This window comes from Embiotoca jacksoni, unplaced genomic scaffold (genome assembly GCF_022577435.1).
Source record: "Embiotoca jacksoni isolate LCO1_2020_lvr unplaced genomic scaffold, fEmbJac1.0.p SCAF_3, whole genome shotgun sequence".
Taxonomy (NCBI): Eukaryota; Metazoa; Chordata; class Actinopteri; family Embiotocidae; genus Embiotoca; species Embiotoca jacksoni.
The window spans coordinates 16,850,558-16,869,773 of record NW_027185381.1 but is presented as its reverse complement, the minus strand read 5'-3'; the positions used below and the strand labels follow the sequence as shown (position 1 = coordinate 16,869,773).

General features: G+C 41.7%; 2 protein-coding genes across 4 annotated transcripts; one reads left to right on the top strand and one right to left on the bottom strand.

Annotated features, from left to right (window-relative positions):
• The first annotated feature begins 1,472 nt into the window (after nt 1-1,472).
• impdh1a (IMP (inosine 5'-monophosphate) dehydrogenase 1a) lies at nt 1,473-9,118 on the top strand. Of its 2 annotated transcripts, XM_069163158.1 has the most exons (16): nt 1,473-1,764; nt 2,452-2,550; nt 3,171-3,219; nt 5,256-5,357; nt 5,508-5,582; nt 5,729-5,935; nt 6,034-6,121; nt 6,237-6,436; nt 6,688-6,778; nt 6,891-6,986; nt 7,210-7,353; nt 7,615-7,756; nt 7,872-8,015; nt 8,096-8,179; nt 8,496-8,512; nt 8,633-9,118. In XM_069163158.1, the coding sequence occupies exons 1-16, from the start codon at nt 1,529-1,531 to the stop codon at nt 8,734-8,736; spliced, it is 1,878 nt and encodes a 625-aa protein (XP_069019259.1). In that variant the 5' UTR covers nt 1,473-1,528; the 3' UTR covers nt 8,737-9,118. The 2 variants fall into 2 exon arrangements, with proteins under 2 accessions (XP_069019259.1, XP_069019260.1); XM_069163159.1 differs by lacking the exon at nt 8,496-8,512 and having other exon boundaries at nt 8,633-8,730.
• prrt4a (proline rich transmembrane protein 4a) lies at nt 9,119-16,753 on the bottom strand. 2 transcript variants are annotated; one of them, XM_069163156.1, is made up of 3 exons: nt 16,627-16,753; nt 15,377-16,291; nt 9,119-13,405 (listed from the first exon to the last, which is right to left on the bottom strand). In XM_069163156.1, exons 2-3 carry the CDS (start codon nt 16,182-16,184, stop codon nt 11,295-11,297), a joined length of 2,919 nt encoding a protein of 972 aa, XP_069019257.1. In that variant the 5' UTR covers nt 16,185-16,291; nt 16,627-16,753; the 3' UTR covers nt 9,119-11,294. The 2 variants fall into 2 exon arrangements, with proteins under 2 accessions (XP_069019257.1, XP_069019258.1); XM_069163157.1 differs by having other exon boundaries at nt 16,724-16,739.
• Nucleotides 16,754-19,216: the final 2,463 nt, after the last annotated feature.

Genomic DNA, 19,216 nt, shown 5'->3' with positions numbered 1-19,216 from the left:
CTACTGTGACAGAAAATATTATGCACAAGTGGGATTCAAGGCAGCCCGAAATTTAAGTCAGAAGAATTAATTGCATAACATGCTGCCTTTAACCGTTATGTCTTCTCACACTCACACAAACTTGTATACATCTGTCCGTCTCTTCTCGCACCATTTTGCCACTTTGCAGTATTCTGGGTTTTGACCTTTGCCTCTGTTGGAAAAATTACTCAGAGGCTAGGTTCAAAATCAAACACATCGGACATTTATTCTTGCAAGGAGCAACTACATGCACCCTCAAAGAGAGGTGTGCAGCAGTGCTCCCCCCAGCAGTGACCAACAGTTGACAGTCACTCCCATTCCCTTTGTATCTGCTTTCGTATGGTAATACCGAGTTGGTTGTAGGTCACAAGATAAGGACACAGGGGAGTCGTCAATTAGATGCGGAAAGTAAAACAAAAAGAATCACTTGCAAACAAGACAGACAAGACTTTCCGGGGCCACAATGCAAACAAGACAGAGAAAGCAAAAGAGACTTTTCCATCAGCCTCATTCACAGCTCTGTCTCTTTGAGCGCTGCAAAGAAAACACACACAATCACACACCTTCACACCATGGTAATCCTTTTAGGGAAAAGTGTTCAAGTGTCATCTTGACCCACCCTTCTCTCCCTCTGCCCTACTGCCTCACTCCACCCTACACACCCATCTCACCCCACCCCATCCTGCATTAATGCTCCCAATCCTCTTTGTGGGAGAGTGACGTCTGCTACTGTCAGAAACAGAGTTAAGCTCAGCAGGCACCAGGAGAACAGAGTGGAGAGAGAGAAGCTCACAGCCTTGGGGATAAGCAGGCAGCACTGCGTTCTGGGCTTCCAGGGGGACGAATCTCTGCCACCTCAGCAAGACCTGGCTCTCCTCCCCAGCGGCTGCTCACACCTCCAGCCGGGGAACATACAGGGAATGCTGAAGTTGGTGTGCCAAGATAGTGGCCTTCATCAACAGGTTAGCTAAAAACTCTATCCCCTTGCCTGAGGGCCTTAATGGCCTCTAAGGATGAGTGCTGACAAACTGCCATGCAAACTCCCCTGTGGGCTATCAACATTGCTTTAAGGATCTGTTGTTGCTGCTACCTCTGCATTTTGTATTTTAACAGTGGAGTTTTAACCTTTTTCAAACAGGTGATCCTCACCTGCAAGCATCCCACTGCAAACCTGAATTCATGATATCTTGTATTTTGGATCCGTTTGGTTTAACTGCCGCTCAGGCAACAAAACAGATGGCAAGACAGCTTCCCCTCATGTCAGGTGTGTCTGAGAGGTGTTTGTGTGAACATGCACTCAAAGCATTGGGTGTTTATGAGTGCTTATAACTGCAGCAAATTGAGTGTGTTTGCGTGTGTCTCTTGGGATCTGCTGAGGGCACTGTTTATTTGGAGTGCGAGAGCGTGATTCTATTTGTGTGCATGAAACAAGTCAGACGTGCTTGAAGAGCGAGTTTGTGCGAGGTGCTGTGACCCTGTGGCGGTCGGAACCCTGGATTTCCTAGAGATGGAGGGTCATGGTTATGACCGGTTTGGCGAAGGGGAGAGGGACAGTTACCAGATCGACTACCGAAGGATTGTAGGAGACATGGAACCAGCGCGGCCACGTATCTCAAACAGAGAAGGGGAACAACCTCACCCCTACGGGGCCCTTGCCCACCCGACGCCCCACGGCCATGGACACGAGACTGCAGCGCAGCGATACAGCGCCACACGTATCCAAGCCGGATATGAACCAGAGAGGTCAGTCTCTCACTTTACATCGCCATTCTCCACATCTTGTAAGGTCGTGACCTTCTCTGGTCTGGAGAGCTGTTTGGGTTAAGCCTTATAGCTTGTGAATATCGGATCTCCAGCAGCAGCTGAGTTGTTTTCACTTTCTGGTAGAATTGGCTGTGTGCTTTTACAAGCCCACTTATCAGCTACCTGGGCCGCCAACCAAATCCTCTTATCTACTGTACTTCCGTCATAGGTGTATAGGAGGAGTTTCCATTAACAAGGACGGATTCCTTTTGTTAGCATTTCCTGTTTCCTGTCTTGCAATTGTAATTGGATCTGACCACAGCGTGTGTAAGAAACTGAGGTCAAGAAGAGAGAGAAACATCCAGGTTTGCACCAGGAATAAAGAGATTCAGAACTTAATGCTATTTGTTTTGTGAATTAAACTACTCTTCACTTAAGTTCACTATTTGCAACTATATGAAGTAATGGACAGAGGATTGTGTTAAAATACTCAATGAAATGTTCATTAAAGTTTTCAAAATCTTCAAGTGGGACTATAATTATGTCAGTTTAACGATACTCCCAGCTGTGAAGAAATTAAGGGCACAAGATCGAAATAGAAGTGTCATCTTTTCATTCATCAATACACTGATTGAACGTTCAAATGTGGCCGTAGGATGTGTCCATGTGTGTGTTTTCATATTTCAGCATGGCTGACTACTTAATCAGTGGAGGTACAGGTTATGTTCCAGAGGATGGACTCACAGCGCAACAACTTTTTGCTATCGGCGATGGACTTACTTACAAGTAAGAAATGCTCATTAAAACCCACCTACCTACTCATTAATGGTAACATACTGACACAGATGCATGCATGTGCAAAAATGGCACGTGCGCATGTGGATATACATAAACACACATGTACAAAGTTATGCAATGTCTTCCATTAGATGTTTATTAATGTCAGCGATGACACATCTGCTTAGGTTTTATGTGGAGGATTAATACGAGTAATACTACTTTTAAGGATCACTCTTGAGTGGTATCACAGACATTGAAAGCAGTGTGTGTGTGTGTGTGTGTGTGTGTGTGTGTGTGTGTGCATATCAGTGTATTAATGCGTGTCGGTGCAGTTTCCTTAATGGAGGCTATGTGTAAGGTTTACCAGGGAACAGAGGATAAATGCAGAACATCTCAGTGGGTTGAAATACTGAGATTATTTCTGCTCATTGTCAACTAACTTTAAAGAACTGTTCCTTTTAGGAATTATTAAATAGTCTGCGGTTCATATGCACTAACAGTGGGTGTATATGGTGGTCACTGTCAATACAAATATTGGTGATGAATTTAATTTAAGCAAGATTTTACAAGTCTGAAGTCAAATGTTCTCATGTCCTTCTCTCCGCAACCGTCTCCTCTCCTTTCAGTGACTTCTTGATCCTCCCCGGTTTCATAGACTTCACCTCTGATGAGGTGGTGAGTATCATCACACTGTCTGACATATTACAGGCTGCCCATTCTGTTTCATCATGCTCAGTATATTGTTTACATGGCGTGGACATTTTCTTCAGTAAAGTCACCAAAGCAACAGGATGCCGATTATCAGGCAGTAACACAAGAAATAATTCAAGGGACTAGCCACAGACGGAGACCGTGACATATCCGACGCCTAAAAAAAAAACCTTTCTGTCCAAGTGATCATTTTACATGTGAATAAAGCCGAAATCACTGCGCAGCTGCTGTCTTTACATTATGTGTACATCATTTTTTTTTTTTTAAGTTTTAGCTGTGCAGAACAGCACTTTGGAAATGGCTCGGGAGTGACTGTCATAATGGGCCACGTTTGAGTCTCTTATTTCATACTCGTTCTGATAAAAAAAAATAAAAAAATAAAAATGTAAATAAGAGCAGGTTTAATGGGAATTCGGCTGTATTAAAATGCAGTACGTGTGAGCGCAGAGAGTAGGAGAGAAGCAACCAAAAATAAAGGGCCGACACACCAGGCAGAATTCACATACTGACATACTGTTCTCCACGAATACCTCGACTAAAACTTCCTACATTTTGGGGAGTTATATGTAAACTTCATGTCTACGTAAACACAATCAGCCAGAAACAGATCTGTGCGCATTTCAGTCTGAAGAGCTCATGAACTCACGCTGCCCTCACCTGGACTAATGAATCTACTGTTGCACAGACCTAATGTTAAATGAATGAGCGTCACACGGGAGTCAAAATGACATTTATAACAACAGGCAAAAGAGGGGGAAATCGTGCACTTACCGTTTGATCGGTATGAAGATTGGTCTTCGCAGCAAAAGAAAAGCATTGAGTTGGGAGTGCGAAGGAAGCAATGATTTTGTCCCCCATCCCAAAAACCCATGTTTTCTCTCTGTGTCAGTTCCTAAAGCTCCACTGCTGTTCCTGTATACTCGCCATCCACGTTGATCCAAACCACATTTTGTCAGACTTTCTCTGCTGATTGACAAATGGTGAGACTTGTCCATCCCGAGGCCTCTTGGGACCGGCTGCCAATATGCACAGCTATGCTGGCATACTCAGCGGCATCTTGGTCAGTGACTTGCAGTGGTGTGTCCACGCCTTCATGAGAGCTATTGACTTTACCTATTTGAGCCCCGGCGAGTTCACAATCACTCTAGTTTGCAGGTTTTGACCGAGTCTCCAAACACTGGATGATAATATACCCGGTACGTTACCAAAAACATTGCGCTCCGGCTAACAGGAAGTGAAAGTCGGGTCAAAAATTCAATGCGTACTGCGCCCTTTGGCCAAATTACAGCACTTGTGTTGACTTTATGTTATTTAGACTAAAACAATTCGGGTGGTTTCATGTGTTAATTTTTTTTTTTTTTTTTTTTTTTTTTTTTTCAAATTATAAATCACATCATTAATATATTCAAATGATATATACAGTACAAAAAAAAAAGCACCTCAATACCCTCACTAACACTTTGTGCGACAAACATGTTCTTGTATGATTATCTTTCTTTCATATTGCGGATGTAAAGGTTTTTCTGTATATCCTTGTAACTATTTGTTATGTTCCTGAGTCATGGGTGCCTGAACACAGGGTTGTTTATTGGCCTTGGTTTTGTTTTCATCTTTCCCAGCTCTGCTGGGACATTAAATTAATTTCATGCCGAGGTCACATGGGTTATTCCTGAGCAGGTGTTCAAAACAGAGACACACCTGCCTCATTTAAAACCCAGTAGGTGAGGTCAGCGAGTTGGCCTCTAATGCGTCCAAACTGTCTTTTAGGCTCATTGCGTGGGAAAATATAAATACATTTTAAACACATGGTTTGCAAATATATTGCGTCTGTGCTACTGTTGTTCGTAGGAAAGTATTAATATGTCACTGCACTTGTGTTTGGATTAATTTAATGTAATTTCACAACATTTAAGATTATAGTTTAGATATAGCTTGCTAAAAGATGTTTTAAGACCATTAAATTATATTTTTGTTTCCACATGCATCCTGCTTTTATTTAGGATCTAACCTCTGCATTGACGAGAAAGATTATGCTGAAGACGCCTCTTATCTCCTCTCCTATGGATACAGTCACAGAGTCGTCCATGGCAATCGTCATGGCAGTGAGTACGAATCATACGCAGTGTTGCATTTATCGTAACCAAGTCCATTTGCATCATCTTGTTCCACAGATGGTAGAAAGTGCACCTTTTAATGGTATACAATGCATAATTTATTTCTTTATTTTCCTGTCTCTAATTGGCTGGTTTCAGCTGATGGGTGGGATTGGAATAATTCATCATAACTGTACTGCAGAGTTCCAGGCCAATGAAGTGCGAAAAGTCAAGGTAAGAAGTCAAAAAAGACATGAGGATACAATAAACAGAGAAAATACCAAAGCAGCAGACAACCGTCAATAAGATGTTACTTTCAAAACAATGTATTGGACTGATGTCATCTAATCGCTCACCCCTTGTCCTTTTGTTTCTGCCAGAAATTTGAGCAGGGTTTTATCACAGACCCGGTGGTGATGAGTCCCCGTCACACAGTAGGAGATGTGTTTGAGGCCAAGATTCGCCATGGTTTCTCCGGGATCCCAGTTACAGAGACGGGCAAGATGGGCAGCAAGCTTGTCGGCATAGTCACCTCCAGAGATATAGATTTTCTCTCTGAGAAGGACCATGACAGACCCCTGGAAGAGGTGGGCGTACGTTGAGATCTGTGTGCATGTTTCTGCAAGAATGTTTTTGAGAACATAACTGATCCCACTATATTATGTTTACTCTCCTACTGATCCAGGCAATGACAAAAAGGGAAGATCTAGTTGTTGCGCCAGCTGGAGTCACACTAAAAGAGGCTAATGATATACTGCAACGTAGCAAAAAAGGTAAATCTGCAAGGACATGGCCCTGCTGTAAAGGAAGCAATTGCCATTTTGACACATACGCACATGTACAGTCTTTCTTTCTTCTGCAACTCATTTAACAATTTGATTCTTCCAGGTAAGCTCCCCATAGTAAATGACAGCGATGAGCTGGTTGCCATTATTGCAAGGACGGACCTAAAGAAGAACAGAGATTATCCTTTGGCTTCTAAGGACTCACGCAAACAGCTGCTGTGTGGGGCTGCCATTGGTACCAGGGAGGACGACAAATACAGACTAGACCTCCTCATGCAGGCTGGGGTGGATGTGGTAGTCCTGGTAAGTTTTGACTAGGGTATGATAAATCTTTTGGTGAGTTCCTGATTTGATTCAGACATTGTAGCACCTGCTGTAAAAGTAAGACAAATCATCAGCCTCTTGATAATGGCAGAATAAATATATTTTTGGTTGGGCTTCCACATGCTTTATGTATTTATTGTTTTAAATGAGCTAAAACGTGTGCTGTACCTCACTGAGGAGGTGTTTCATCTCTCACTGAAACCCTTTTTATTGTTTTGTTTTTTCTACAGGACTCTTCCCAAGGAAACTCAGTGTATCAAATCAACATGATAAACTACATCAAACAGAAATACCCTGAACTCCAGGTGGTTGGAGGAAATGGTGAACTTAACTTCTTTTCTATGAGCTTTCTTCTGCATTTGTGTTCAATGACAATTCCCACCTTGGTGATTTCTTACTCAGTCAGCCCTTCCCTGTGCCTCTCTCTCTCCAGTGGTGACAGCTGCTCAGGCTAAAAACCTCATAGACGCTGGTGTAGATGCCCTCAGGGTGGGCATGGGTTGTGGCTCCATCTGTATCACACAGGAAGGTACAATAAAGAGTGACGCACTGTGAATGTCAGCTGGTTACAGATAAAATCTACATCCCAAAAGTCGGCAAAAATATTATTTTTTACAGTTGTGTAGACGAGGAGAGACATCTAATTAGTTTACATGTGATAAACCCAAAGCAGGTGATATAGTAATGCCTTAATCTGGGTTGTTTTGGAGACATTTTTTTGCCAGTCATCATATTATGCTCTTGTTTTTCAGTAATGGCATGTGGAAGGCCCCAAGGTACATCAGTTTACAAGGTGGCAGAGTATGCCAGACGTTTTGGAGTGCCAGTAATTGCTGATGGAGGCATTCAAACTGTTGGGCATGTGGTAAAGGCTCTCGCCCTGGGAGCATCTACAGGTAAGAAGAAAATTTTATTATACTATTTTTCATGAATTTCTGTGGTTTTCATTTGGATCATTCAGTGGACTTCTATGCTGCCATTCCAGCAATGTCACTGTATAACAGAATACTTTTTCAAAACAAAAAAAGTGGATTTTTGTTAATTTTATACTTACTTGTTGTGCTCTTTTTTGCCCTTGCCTGTAGTCATTTGCAATCAATTCAATCAAGCAATTACATGTCGTCCCATTTTTCTTGTCCAATTATATTTTTTCCCAGTGATGATGGGGTCCTTGCTTGCGGCAACCACTGAAGCACCAGGAGAATATTTCTTTTCGGACGGTGTGCGTCTGAAAAAGTACAGAGGAATGGGCTCCTTGGATGCCATGGAGAAAAATAACAGTCAGAAACGTTACTTTAGGTGGGAGAATAGCTTCACAGAGGTTTATTTATTCTGTAAATGTACAATATAGTTGTGGCATACCATTGTGACACATGTGTCTCTCTATCTATGTGAACTGTGTTTGTGTACCCAGTGAGGGAGATACGGTGAAGGTGGCTCAAGGTGTTTCAGGATCAGTACAAGATAAAGGCTCCATCCATAAGTTCGTTCCTTATCTCATTGCTGGTATCCAACATGGCTGTCAGGATATAGGAGCCAAGAGTTTGTCCATTTTACGGTAAGTGTGAAATTGTGTGTCTTCACTTTTTATTGTGCGAGGGATTTTGACAAGTGTGACCCGTGTGTGTTGTTTCCCAGGTCAATGATGTACTCTGGAGAGTTGAAGTTTGAGAAGAGAACCATGTCCGCTCAGATGGAGGGGGGAGTCCATGGTCTCCACTCGTAAGTCTGATCTATGACCTTATGGTCAACCCCTTCTTTATCCATGTGTCTCTTTTTCTATTCCTCTCTCTACTGCCTAAATATTTTGCTGACAGTGATTGTCTGGTAAAGTCTGTCATCGCCTGTTCTTTGTCTTTCCTTCATGAATATGTGACATTTACTTTATAACAGCGAAGACACACAATGTCAGGGTCACTTGTGTTCAGTGCCTTTGTCAGAAGCTTTTCATTGTCAAATGGATTGTGATTTACTTGTGGTTAGCGGCATCAAAATTGTCTTCTCTCTTCCTTTTTTCTTGCCCATGCTATCATATTAGATATTCTTTTGTGCCATGTAAGTACATCCATGTGATTATCATACCTCCATCTATTTTGCATTCATCTCCTGTCATTGCTGTATTTGTAGCAGTAAAATGTATGCTTACACTCTTGTTTTTTTCTATTCCAAATGTAGTTACGAGAAACGGCTTTACTGAGGCAGGAGGAAGAGGAAGCACTCGATCAGGGCCTAATGTCCCAACCCCAGCAGCTATGAGCAGATGCAGCGGTCACATGTGATTATAATGCGAAACACAAAGCTGTCGTGGCGTCTACAGATCTAAACTCTAAAACCAAACTTTACTTCTTTGTGACCTCCTCTTTTCAAGTTCAAATAGCCAAAGCGGGCAGGGTCAAAGGGCAGAGTCATAGAAAACAGTCACAATACAATAACTATTTTTTTAGATCCCTTTCAATAAGCAAACACATGCAAGTAATAACATTAGGACAAGCCTGTCATTGCTGATGTGATGAGAGGCCTTCCTGTCTGCCAAACTGCACCCTGATAGAGAAGAGTATATACAACAAATCTTGCAGACATGATGCTCTATATTACCATGCCCATTTAATATATCACACTATATTTCATTGTTTTGCAGGAAATCAGACAGTGAGTTAGATTTTTGTTTTTTTTATTTGCAGAAAAATTATAAGCAAAAGCCAAAGTTATAAAATGTTACAGAAAACTGTATGTAGCTACAGGTATAATCATATTTTTTTGAAACCTTTGCCCTTGTGTATAAGGCTTATTGAGAGTAAATTTACAATCATGTTCTCATTATACTCCTTCTGCACTGGCTAGTTTTTAAAAGAAAATTAAACGTCATCTCTCTGCGGGCGAATTTTTGGGGATTTTACGCTCCGCGCCGATCTCCCTGCATGTAATTGCACTCCGAGTCAGTGAGCTCTGTTCTGCACTGTTGTAAAAGGGACCAAAGCTTAGCATCAGCCTTTATTCACAGAGACACGTTTAAAATAAGGAGCCCTTTAAAGGAGCAATCATGTGCAGTCTCACCTTGAACTTTACTGTGTTCATGTTATTTGGAGTAGAAAACACAGGATAACAAAATGTTTGAGTGACACGCGAGAATCTGCAGTTTTCATACATCATCCCACTTTTTATTTTTAGATGAAACTCTGTCTTAGCTTGATACATGTTGTGATTTCCCATAATTTAAATAACATGAATGTACATAATACATAACCTAGTTGGTTATTTGTGTTTTGTCAGGCTCAGTGTATTAAAAAAAAATAAACAATGTGTCAATAAAACATGGTTATGGAGTCAGTAGAGTAGGGTAGTAAGAAAACAATTGTCCAGTTAAGATTTATTTCTTTTTTGAACAAAATAATTTTTTTAGGTTTATGTATTAGTTTTAAATGTTATTTCTTCTTTCTCTGTGGATGACCTTTTGTGCTAGTTGACAAATTAGACAGTCTCTTAAAATTGTCTTACCTGGAGGTTACAAAAAAAACATAGTCTACCCTAACAATTTATAATTATGTTTACTGTAAATAGTGTTGTGTCAATAAAGATAATTTTGCAAGAACAGTTTTATATTGTTTTAAGAATTCTTGGAAACATAAAGTTTTCTTCATCATCTTTGTCCTTTTTGGCTGCTTTTTCTCATAACCACTTGAGGGCATCATGGTCAAAGTTTACTCACTTTAGCGTTCGTCTTTGGTTCTTCAGTGACCTTTTACTGTTAAAAAAAAATGTCTATAAATGTCCCAAGAAAATATCACATCAGTTTGCTCCACTGTTAGATAAAAAAGATGAGATTATTGTAACTTTGAATGGATTTGCTTCTAAAAAATTAAAAATAACACTCGAATGGTAATACAAAACATGGAGGATAAGCTCATCGTGTGTACAAATGCAATGTCATTGAATTTCCACACTGAAATAACACAGTCCTGCTAATGTCCAAATTTCTCTTCCTACATTTGATAGTTGAGTATATGTTTGACTACTCTTTATACAACTTAATGGCCAGAAACCTGCTGATCATTTGTTGGAAACATACAAGTATTATGTTGTACCATTTTATCCAGAATGTAATTAAATTAAATTAAATAAGATCAGTCTGACAGGTTAGATTTAATCTATGCCCAATATACAGTTTATTGTTAACCAATGTAGATGAAACTGAGGCCATGCCATCAGACAAGGCAAGACATGAAAGGGTCTTACCTCATGTTGAGTCCTGTTGAGCCACTTTCCCCACCTTTGAAAACACAACAGTAAATCACCAGTGCGTAACGAAACCTTTTTGAGTCCATATTGTATGTGTCCTCTTGCTGACCACTGTATTTCTTCCATGGAATTTTGTAAATTGTCTTTCAAGCTCAGTGTGGCCACTATAAAAACATTTGAACTCCTGCTTAGGCTCACTTCTTGACAGCAGTTAGCACTCTTTAGTAATAGATGTTTGAGTCTTGACATTCATGAATGTCTGATTGGAATGAGCATACATATGCATATTGCCAATAATAAAAAATAAATTACTGTAAAGAGAAGAGAAAAGCAAAACTGCGGAAAACAGTGCAATGAAGTCAGTCTTTACAACTAAGTTTTGAATATATACAATATTAATTGTACAGTATTTACAGAAAATGATTTGTGTCTACCTATTGAATCAATAATGTCCATTCCCCTTTTACAAGTTCAGGTAATTATTTTACTTGTATAACTTTTATGATTTACAGTTTAATTCCTCCATCTAACTATTTTAGAGTTAAGCTGTTGCTGTACAATGTCATCTGCATTTCAATCCCTTCTGGACTCATATAACTTCCTACAATTCAATGGTGTCACTGCAAACACTCAGGGTGTCAATTTGTCTGCACACATTGACAAACTCTGCTTGTACAGCCAGATCCCACTCCAGCTGTTTGCTTTCACTCAGGTGTTTGCTCCCTGCCAATCGTCCAGAACCCTGAATGTCCTGGGATGCTAAGCTCAGGGTTCGGTAACGCCTGTGGTAAGACAGGTGGGGGATTCCTCTTGAAAGGCTGCTCTGAGTAAAGTTTTGCCCTCTGTTGGCCCAGGAATGTGAGCGCAGCTTTCCTGCTTCTTTGGGATGGTTGCACAGACCCTGGGTTGAGCCAGTAACGCTGCCCTTCCAGTCCCATTGCTCTGGTGATATTGGTGGGTTGCTGTGAGATGTCAAACCGCCATGAGGTTGCGAAGGTCTGGAACTGGGCAAGGGGTTCTCTTGATCAACGTCTCCACAAGAAGAGGTTCGGAAAAGGGTATTTCCCACAGAACTAAGCCCTATCTTTGATGTACTTTGAATAGGAGAGTTCAAGGAAAGGCTTGATGATGTATGGGAAAGCCTTGGTAAACCAAAGATACTGTGAGAGAATAAGGATTCACTGAACAGAGCTTGGTCAATACTGCGGGACAGGTCTATGGGAGATGGGGGCCGCAGGTCCACAGTAGAATCAGTCTCTATCCCTGAATTATTCAGCGACGATAGCTGAGACTCAACTGTGCTTTTAAGTTTGTGCGGTGGGCTTGGCGGTGTAGGTAGAGGTAGAACAGTCTGGGTTTGATTGGGCTTGTGGACACAGTTTAGTCCATTTTCTGGAGGATCCACCATTGAGCAAAGAGGAAGAGCCTCTGACTGCCTCTTGGTGACGACATCACAAACCACCAGCTTTTCTTGCTTACCCTGGCACCAGGACTCATGGGAAGAGAGGACGGGAGAATTTGCACCACCCTGAGAGGGCAGAGTGAGCCCTTGTGATGGGGGGCTGCAGGATAGACGGGACCAAGATCCTGGCCGGGCATGTGTTATGGTCTTGATAGAAGAGTTGTTGTGACAGAATAGAGGGTGTGTACCAATGAGACACAAACCTAGACACACCCCAACCTCACAGAGTCTGCACCCCACTTGGTAACCCCACCAGGGCCATGGCAGGAACCCATAGCCATGAACTCCACCAAAACCAAGGGCATGCAGGATCCCATAAAGCTGAAGGCCTCCACATCCTAACAAGCACAATGCAGTTCCTACTCCAGCTCCTGCAGCCCTGTCCCAGTCCTCTAATTTTGCAAAGGGGCAAATTTTAGGTCGCATCACTTCAGGAGATCCTCCGTTCTCACCATTGTCATTCAGCCTGTAAATGTGTTTAGTGTTGACTTGTGTTAAGCAATAGAAGATGAGGTAGGAGCATGACAGAAAGATGGCGAGGCACACAAACACACCCTGAGGGAATAGCAGGATCACAGTCGGGAGGTTGTGGAAGAGCTGGAGAAGGCCAACACACCCTAGAGAGATCGTAAAATGCAACAGGGACATACAGAGTAACAGGCAAGGTTTGGGCAAGGCTGAGAATGAGGTAGAAATAGCAAGTGGCAGTGAAAGATGCTTGCGTGAGCGCAAGGAAAGAAGGAGGAAGGCCAGCGAAAAGGCTGAGATCAAACAGGGGAATGTTAGTTCAGAGATCAGTTGAGAGACCAGAGGGGGAAGACGGTCTTGGTAACTGTAAGCATCATAGAGCAAACAGAAAGCTCGAATCCCTGCAAATGCTAGCATGAACAAGTGGAGCATTGTGAAGTAGGGGCTTCCTGGGGGGCACCGCAGGGGCAGGCCTAACAGGCAGACCACATGAATTAGGCCAAATACAGTGAAGACAGACCCCAGGCCATATATGTGTGCTTCCCACGCAAATCCCCATGTAGCAAGGGCAGAGTTCCAGTCCGAATACAGAGGGACAAGAAGGGTAGGGCTGAGAGCCAGAGAGGGGTGCAGGGACTCGCTGGGGGTAAATTCATCTGGGGAAGTGGGAGTCCAGGGCTGACTGGATGTTTTGCAGGATGTGGCAGATGTGTCCATGTTACCATCAAGCAACGGTGTGCCACTGGCCTTTGAGACATGCAGGTTATCCTTCTTGGAGTCATCTGTAAAGCAAACACAGTAATACGATGATTTGAAATACCTAAATTGAAGTTTTTAGCTGCCAAATGAAGAGAGCAATTAACACACTAAAATAGGATGGTGAGTAGTACTTGCAGAATATCAACATCATCGTTAGCATGTTAAGATGCTAATGTCAGCATTTAGCTGTGTCCAAAATGCAACCTCACTTCTAGTGATGCTCGCGTGGCTATGTACTCTTGCTGTTATTTCTGGGGGTTATTTGTGTTATTAATTATCACTTTGAATAACGATAACAAGATTTTACCTATGAAACTGGCATAATTATATAAATATAGGCCAACGTGAATTATATTAGAGAGTCCACTTTCGTAAAAGACAGCAGTGTGGAATATGCCTTGTGTGAAGTTAATCCATAATAAAACAGAGCAGGTTCGTAACTGGGAATCTCTAAGTGGGTCACAGCCAGAGCGAGAGTGAGAGCGAGAGCAAGCTGAGTGTGTGTGTGTGTGTCCATGTAAAAGTGAGTGAGAAAGAAATGTGTGTTGATTAGCCAGTATTGACCTCTTTGCTGCTCTCATTTTGTTAAGGGCTATTATTAAGCCTGGTCAAGAGGTGTTATGCTATGTTTAATGTTGCATCCTTTCTATAAGAATCTGCAAATAGCTGTAACTATCTGTGACTGACTGTGATTGTGTGGCCAATAAATATCGTATGTATCTCATTCTCCAGAGGAAATAGGAGAAAGCTGTATGGAAGCCTCTGAATCAGGAAACTGGCCGTTTAGAAATTGATTGGGTCCTATTTCTGGTCCTCTATTAGCGATTGAAGCAATTGTGTCAGTAGTAAGCAAGCAGCAACAGAGGTTTTAAACAGGGGATTTTCATAAAAAAAAATAAAAAAAAAAATTAAAAGGATGTTTGATGTCTAGTTCCTCTTTAGAGATAAGGACCAGACGATTTTACTAATATGTGGTGCAGTTACCCAACAAACTGTTTGGCTAAGTGTGTTATGACATACATCGTCAGGAGTCCTCCTCCCCTTATGCTTGTGGACTCAAACACATTATTTATTATGACAAGTGAGTGCCAATATAAATGTGTGTGTGTGTGTGTACACAGCATATATGATATGTGCAGGCGTGCACCACATCACCCAGTGACCTTTGGATGTGGGAGAGTATAGGATTAAATAGGACAATCTGTGACAGAAGGATTGAGAGAGTAAGTCAGGGAAAAAGGGTTGGGGATGAGTTAGAGAGATATTTTTGAGGAGAGTGAAAGCTTGTGGGGGTGAAGTGATTGAAACCACTCTGTGAATGTAAAACAACTGTGTCTGCCAGCAGAATACATATCACAAACACTGCAGGGACACAGATTTAGAGTCTTTGCAAGTAACACTGGCAACATTATAAACTAGGCCACAACTGACGAGTGCAAACTGTAATTCGTGTCAGGTTTAGTAAATGAGCAATGCTCTAAATGCACTGTGGTGGATTTATTTTGGACTCACCACTTAAGTTGTTGACTGAATCTTGATTTTGAATGCTTAATCAATAGGAGTATTGATTTGTGTAACATTAGAATACAACATGCGTTAACTTAGAATAGCTGGACTGTGTATGATTCATGAGACAGCGTTAGATAGCAGACAATCTAAGTACATGTTTCTCACTGGATGTCAGGTGGTCTCAAGACTATGGACTGTTAGATAAAACCCATTGTTTCAAAACACAAGACAGCAGATGTGGAACCCCAAGTCCATACTTTAACCAGTTTAAATGGAAGTTCTTGGCACTTTAGCTTCAGTTGCTCTCCCGAGAACACTTTGTCTTATTGAAACCCTTGATTTTTAATAAACCTACATTGCATCATAGCCCAAAGACTCTGCGTATGATTATGATAACTACAAGTGGTGTCATGGAACCAGTTCATTAGACCACAGAGAAGAAATCCCACCAAAGCATTTAACTTGATTTAAGATAAGATTCTTACCTCTTCCTGCCTCAGTGTTGACTGCTCCTCTGTGTAAAATACGATCTGTAATATCAATCAATCCATGTCTTTTTCCCTGTGTGGTAACAGAAATGCCCGTGGTCCATCCCCAACTGTCAGTGGTTACAGGCGGAGTAGGGTGCTCAGGGTTAGGTTTAGTTCCAGCAGACAGTAATGAAGTTGAGTTCTCGTCTGGTGTGTGTGATGGGAGTGAGCCAGACAGAAGAAAAGGTAACTGGCTATCAGTCATCTCATTTTGTGAGGTTGGAAATGCTGGCTGCTTCTCTCCAGTCTGTGTGGGAAGCACTGTAGAAGCAGTGTTGGTCTCCGCTGACAGATACTTTAATGTTTGCTCCTGGGTAGGTTTAGGTGGAGCACTTCCTGATGAAGACCTTATTGTTTGTGTACTCTCTTTGAAGATAGTATCTTCTGTATCACTGTCTGTGGGTCTGGATCTGGATCTGAGAAGTCCCTTCTCATTAGGATATAAAAAAGATGTCTGAGTGCTCTCCTGTAAATCACTGTATTCAGCAATCACACCTTGTCTATCTGTTTCCTCAGATGATGATGATGAGGGCCAACTCAAAGGTAGACCCAGGAAATCAACATTCTCAGGTCCAAACATGGGATCCCCTGCTGCTAAACCAGATCCACGAGGTCTATCCAGGGTCTGTGTGAGAAACTGCACTGCTGGGTCAGTGTCTGGCTGTTGTGTTTCTTTGACGTTTTCTCCAGTTAACACTTTGACACAAAGTGAGAGAGGCAAGGAGAGGGGGAGGAGTAGATAAATATTCCACAGAGAGACCATGGTGGGGGTCTGCAAACTAGACCGCAAAGTCAGATGGGGTTGTTGTCCAGTCACATGTTTGACAGCTCTATAATCTCAGGTTTCCAAGGACCTCATTATTAACACACCTGGAGAAGAGATAAAACACATTCAAGACGCAATTAGAGTAAACACTCTACAAATTATGTGTACTGTTAGAATATCTGCAATGAATAGGTTACATTTCTGCTTGAGGGGTGAGCACTAAAATGCAACTATTGTGAGGAGTTTTGTGCGAAGAGTTCCAATGCAGTATAAGAAAAGAGTCTAGAAGCCCCTGCACCTTTTACCCTATAAAGTCCTGTGACATACACACTGTACAAAAATTAGAAGGCAAAGACTCATTGACAAAACAGCACGTAAAAACACATCAAGTACACATCTGCTCCGTTTGTTGCAGCTGCTCTTATCTTAGCATTCTTACCTCATCAGTCACCCACTCTGCTGCAGCCTCTTTAAACATATATGCCGCTCCGTGTTGCTGCATGTCTGCATAGCACTCTGTGTCCTTTCATACTCACTGTGCTGTGCCCCTCTTCTCTCCATCAGGCAGTCGACACATGGGACAGACGCCACCTCCTCTGGCCAACCCCCACTATTCCACATGCTGCCGCTGCACAGAACTGACAGTGAGGATGTTTGCTGCCTCAGATTCTTGTAAATCTGAGGGAGCATCATCATGAGTGTCCTCTCTTTTATAGCTACTTGTGAACCTTACTACGGAGAGGAGAGGAGAGGAGAGGAGAGGAGAGGAGAGGAGAGAAGAGAAGAGGAGAGGAGAGGAGAGGAGAGGAGAGGAGAGGAGAGGAGAGGAGAGGAGAGGAGAGGAGAGGAGAAACATAAATATGTCAGGGGCCAAAGCAGGCTCATCAGTGAACTGGCAGGCAGAACCCTGACCTCACCTGTGCTACAGATCAATAGATGCTATTGAGTGTAATTTACAACTGATGGTTAAAGTAGCATCACGCAAACAGCGCGGCTTGAATATTTCAAGAACAGTAGATGAAGCAGAGTATTTTCTTCGAACAGCATAATGCAGGAGAGTGCTTACTTGTGTTCCCCTTTTCCATAAAACATCTCTAAACTTAACCAGTGCACTTTTGAATAAAGACTTTCGACCACTTGTGACCTTGTTGCCATATCAGTTATTGTATTAAGACACTTTGATGGTGTCATGTTATTCACTTTCTTTACTTCCCTCCTTTTAATGTTGAGAGACTTGTTCACGTGTGCTGTTTTAACCCGATGGGGAAATCCAGTAACCTCGTGGCCTAATTCAATTCCCATGCATGGTTCCAAAATAGACACTGATCCACATACCTTTGGATGCATTTGGAGACAGCGCCTTTAAAGCCCAGGCAGATGTTGTGTATTTTTCCTGTTTGGCTGATGTAAGGAACTCAAAAGTTGTGCTTGATTACCTCTTCGTGGACCATTATTGCTATATCAGCATTCTGCCAAATACACATTTATTCTTCTTCCGTTAAAAAATAAATCAAAAGATAAATACAGATTAAACTGCATCCCTAACAAATCTGGGTCAACGTATTTGGCAAAAAGACACAAGACTATTGTTGGTTGTGACTGTAAATACCACAGACAATAATAAACGGAGCAGTCTACCTATTACCTCTTCATACTTGAAAATCATCGTTTCTCATAACAAAAGGATTCACGTTTACATAAATTCAACCTGAAAGAGTTTGAGGGCTATTTCAGATCATTTAGACAGTCAGTCACTGGAAATGGGAACTTCCCCAGGGGTGTGATTAACCCGGTGTCTGATAAGGACACAGGAAAGCATCAACCCAGCCGTAACTAAGCGGACTGGAGAGGAACAATGACAGGCCAAACATATGAGCTCAGTGAGGGACATGGACAAATTATTGCCGCCTCACACTTGCTTTCTGAATTCATTGAGCAACTGGTTTCTGTTTAGACAAATCATCCTCCAACACGACAAAGTCAGCAGGGACTAGGGTCCAGCTGGGAGTGAGGACAGTCAGGACAAGACACAGAAACAAAGCTGCACAAGCAAAGAGGAGGATAAAAGAAAGTCATGCCCCTGGTTAGGATAAAGGGTGAAGATAAAGTTATATATTGGACATTGAGTCCTACTAGACATGTCCATGCAAGCATACCCTTTTTGCTTCATTCCCTTTCTCTGTTCCAACAGAGGAGGTCATAGAGATCAGGGATAATTTATTTGTTGTTCCTGCGTATATAAAGAAACCCTGATATTTTAGATGAGGCTGGTGGGATATTTTTTGACAACGTAACACTATCATTCCATATTTAGAATATCTGTTTTGTAAATTGAATTTCTAAATGCACACATATGTTGAAGGAGCAAAAACACACATCCACAGACATAGATACATGCATCTTTTGGATTTATTGTGGTGGAAACTCAACTTGGAAAATTTCAGCTAATGGTATACACAGCAGCAGAGGGCCGGCAGGCATGACGTGTGTTTTTGCTGCTGGGTTGATAGTGGATTACTTTTGAATAATTACAAACACTTGAACAGAAACTTGTTTGATTTGTGCGGCAAAATAAAGTTCGAACATTTCGTAAAATTTAAAATATAGAAACATTAGCATTAAACATTGCAAGTATCTGTGGACATTTTAGGGCTACTAAAATCTCCAGTGACCCAAAGACATGGAAAATACAGAAATGTGGCTTTGCAGGCCAATAAAATTGCTTAAACTCATTGGATGTATATGAATCCTTAGATGATTATATATTTTCAAATGTTTTTTTTCTTTTGGGAAGACAAGACAAATAATTATTGTCAGTGCTGGAACAGGTATTCAGATCCTTTACTAAAGTAAATGTACCAATTCTCCTTTACAAGTAAAAATCCTATGAAAAGTCCTACTTACTGGAAGTAAAAGTACATAGGTATTTGCAGCAAAATATAGTTAAAGTACTAAAGCAAAAGTATTTGTTTTGTCCGTCTGACTCCCTCCTTTCTGGCATAAATCAAAAATCTATCTCCCGCCTCCAA

Coding starts and splice junctions, on each gene's coding strand:
- impdh1a (XM_069163158.1), top strand. CDS start 1,529: ATGGAGGGTCATGGTTATGACCGGTTTGGCGAAGGGGAGAGGGACAGT. Junction 5,583..5,728: donor ATGAAGTGCGAAAAGTCAAG/GTAAGAAGTCAA, acceptor TGTTTCTGCCAG/AAATTTGAGCAGGGTTTTAT. Junction 6,779..6,890: donor CCAGGTGGTTGGAGGAAATG/GTGAACTTAACT, acceptor CTCTCTCTCCAG/TGGTGACAGCTGCTCAGGCT.
- prrt4a (XM_069163156.1), bottom strand. CDS start 16,184: ATGGTCTCTCTGTGGAATATTTATCTACTCCTCCCCCTCTCCTTGCCT. Junction 13,406..15,376: donor CAACACTGAGGCAGGAAGAG/GTAAGAATCTTA, acceptor TTTGCTTTACAG/ATGACTCCAAGAAGGATAAC.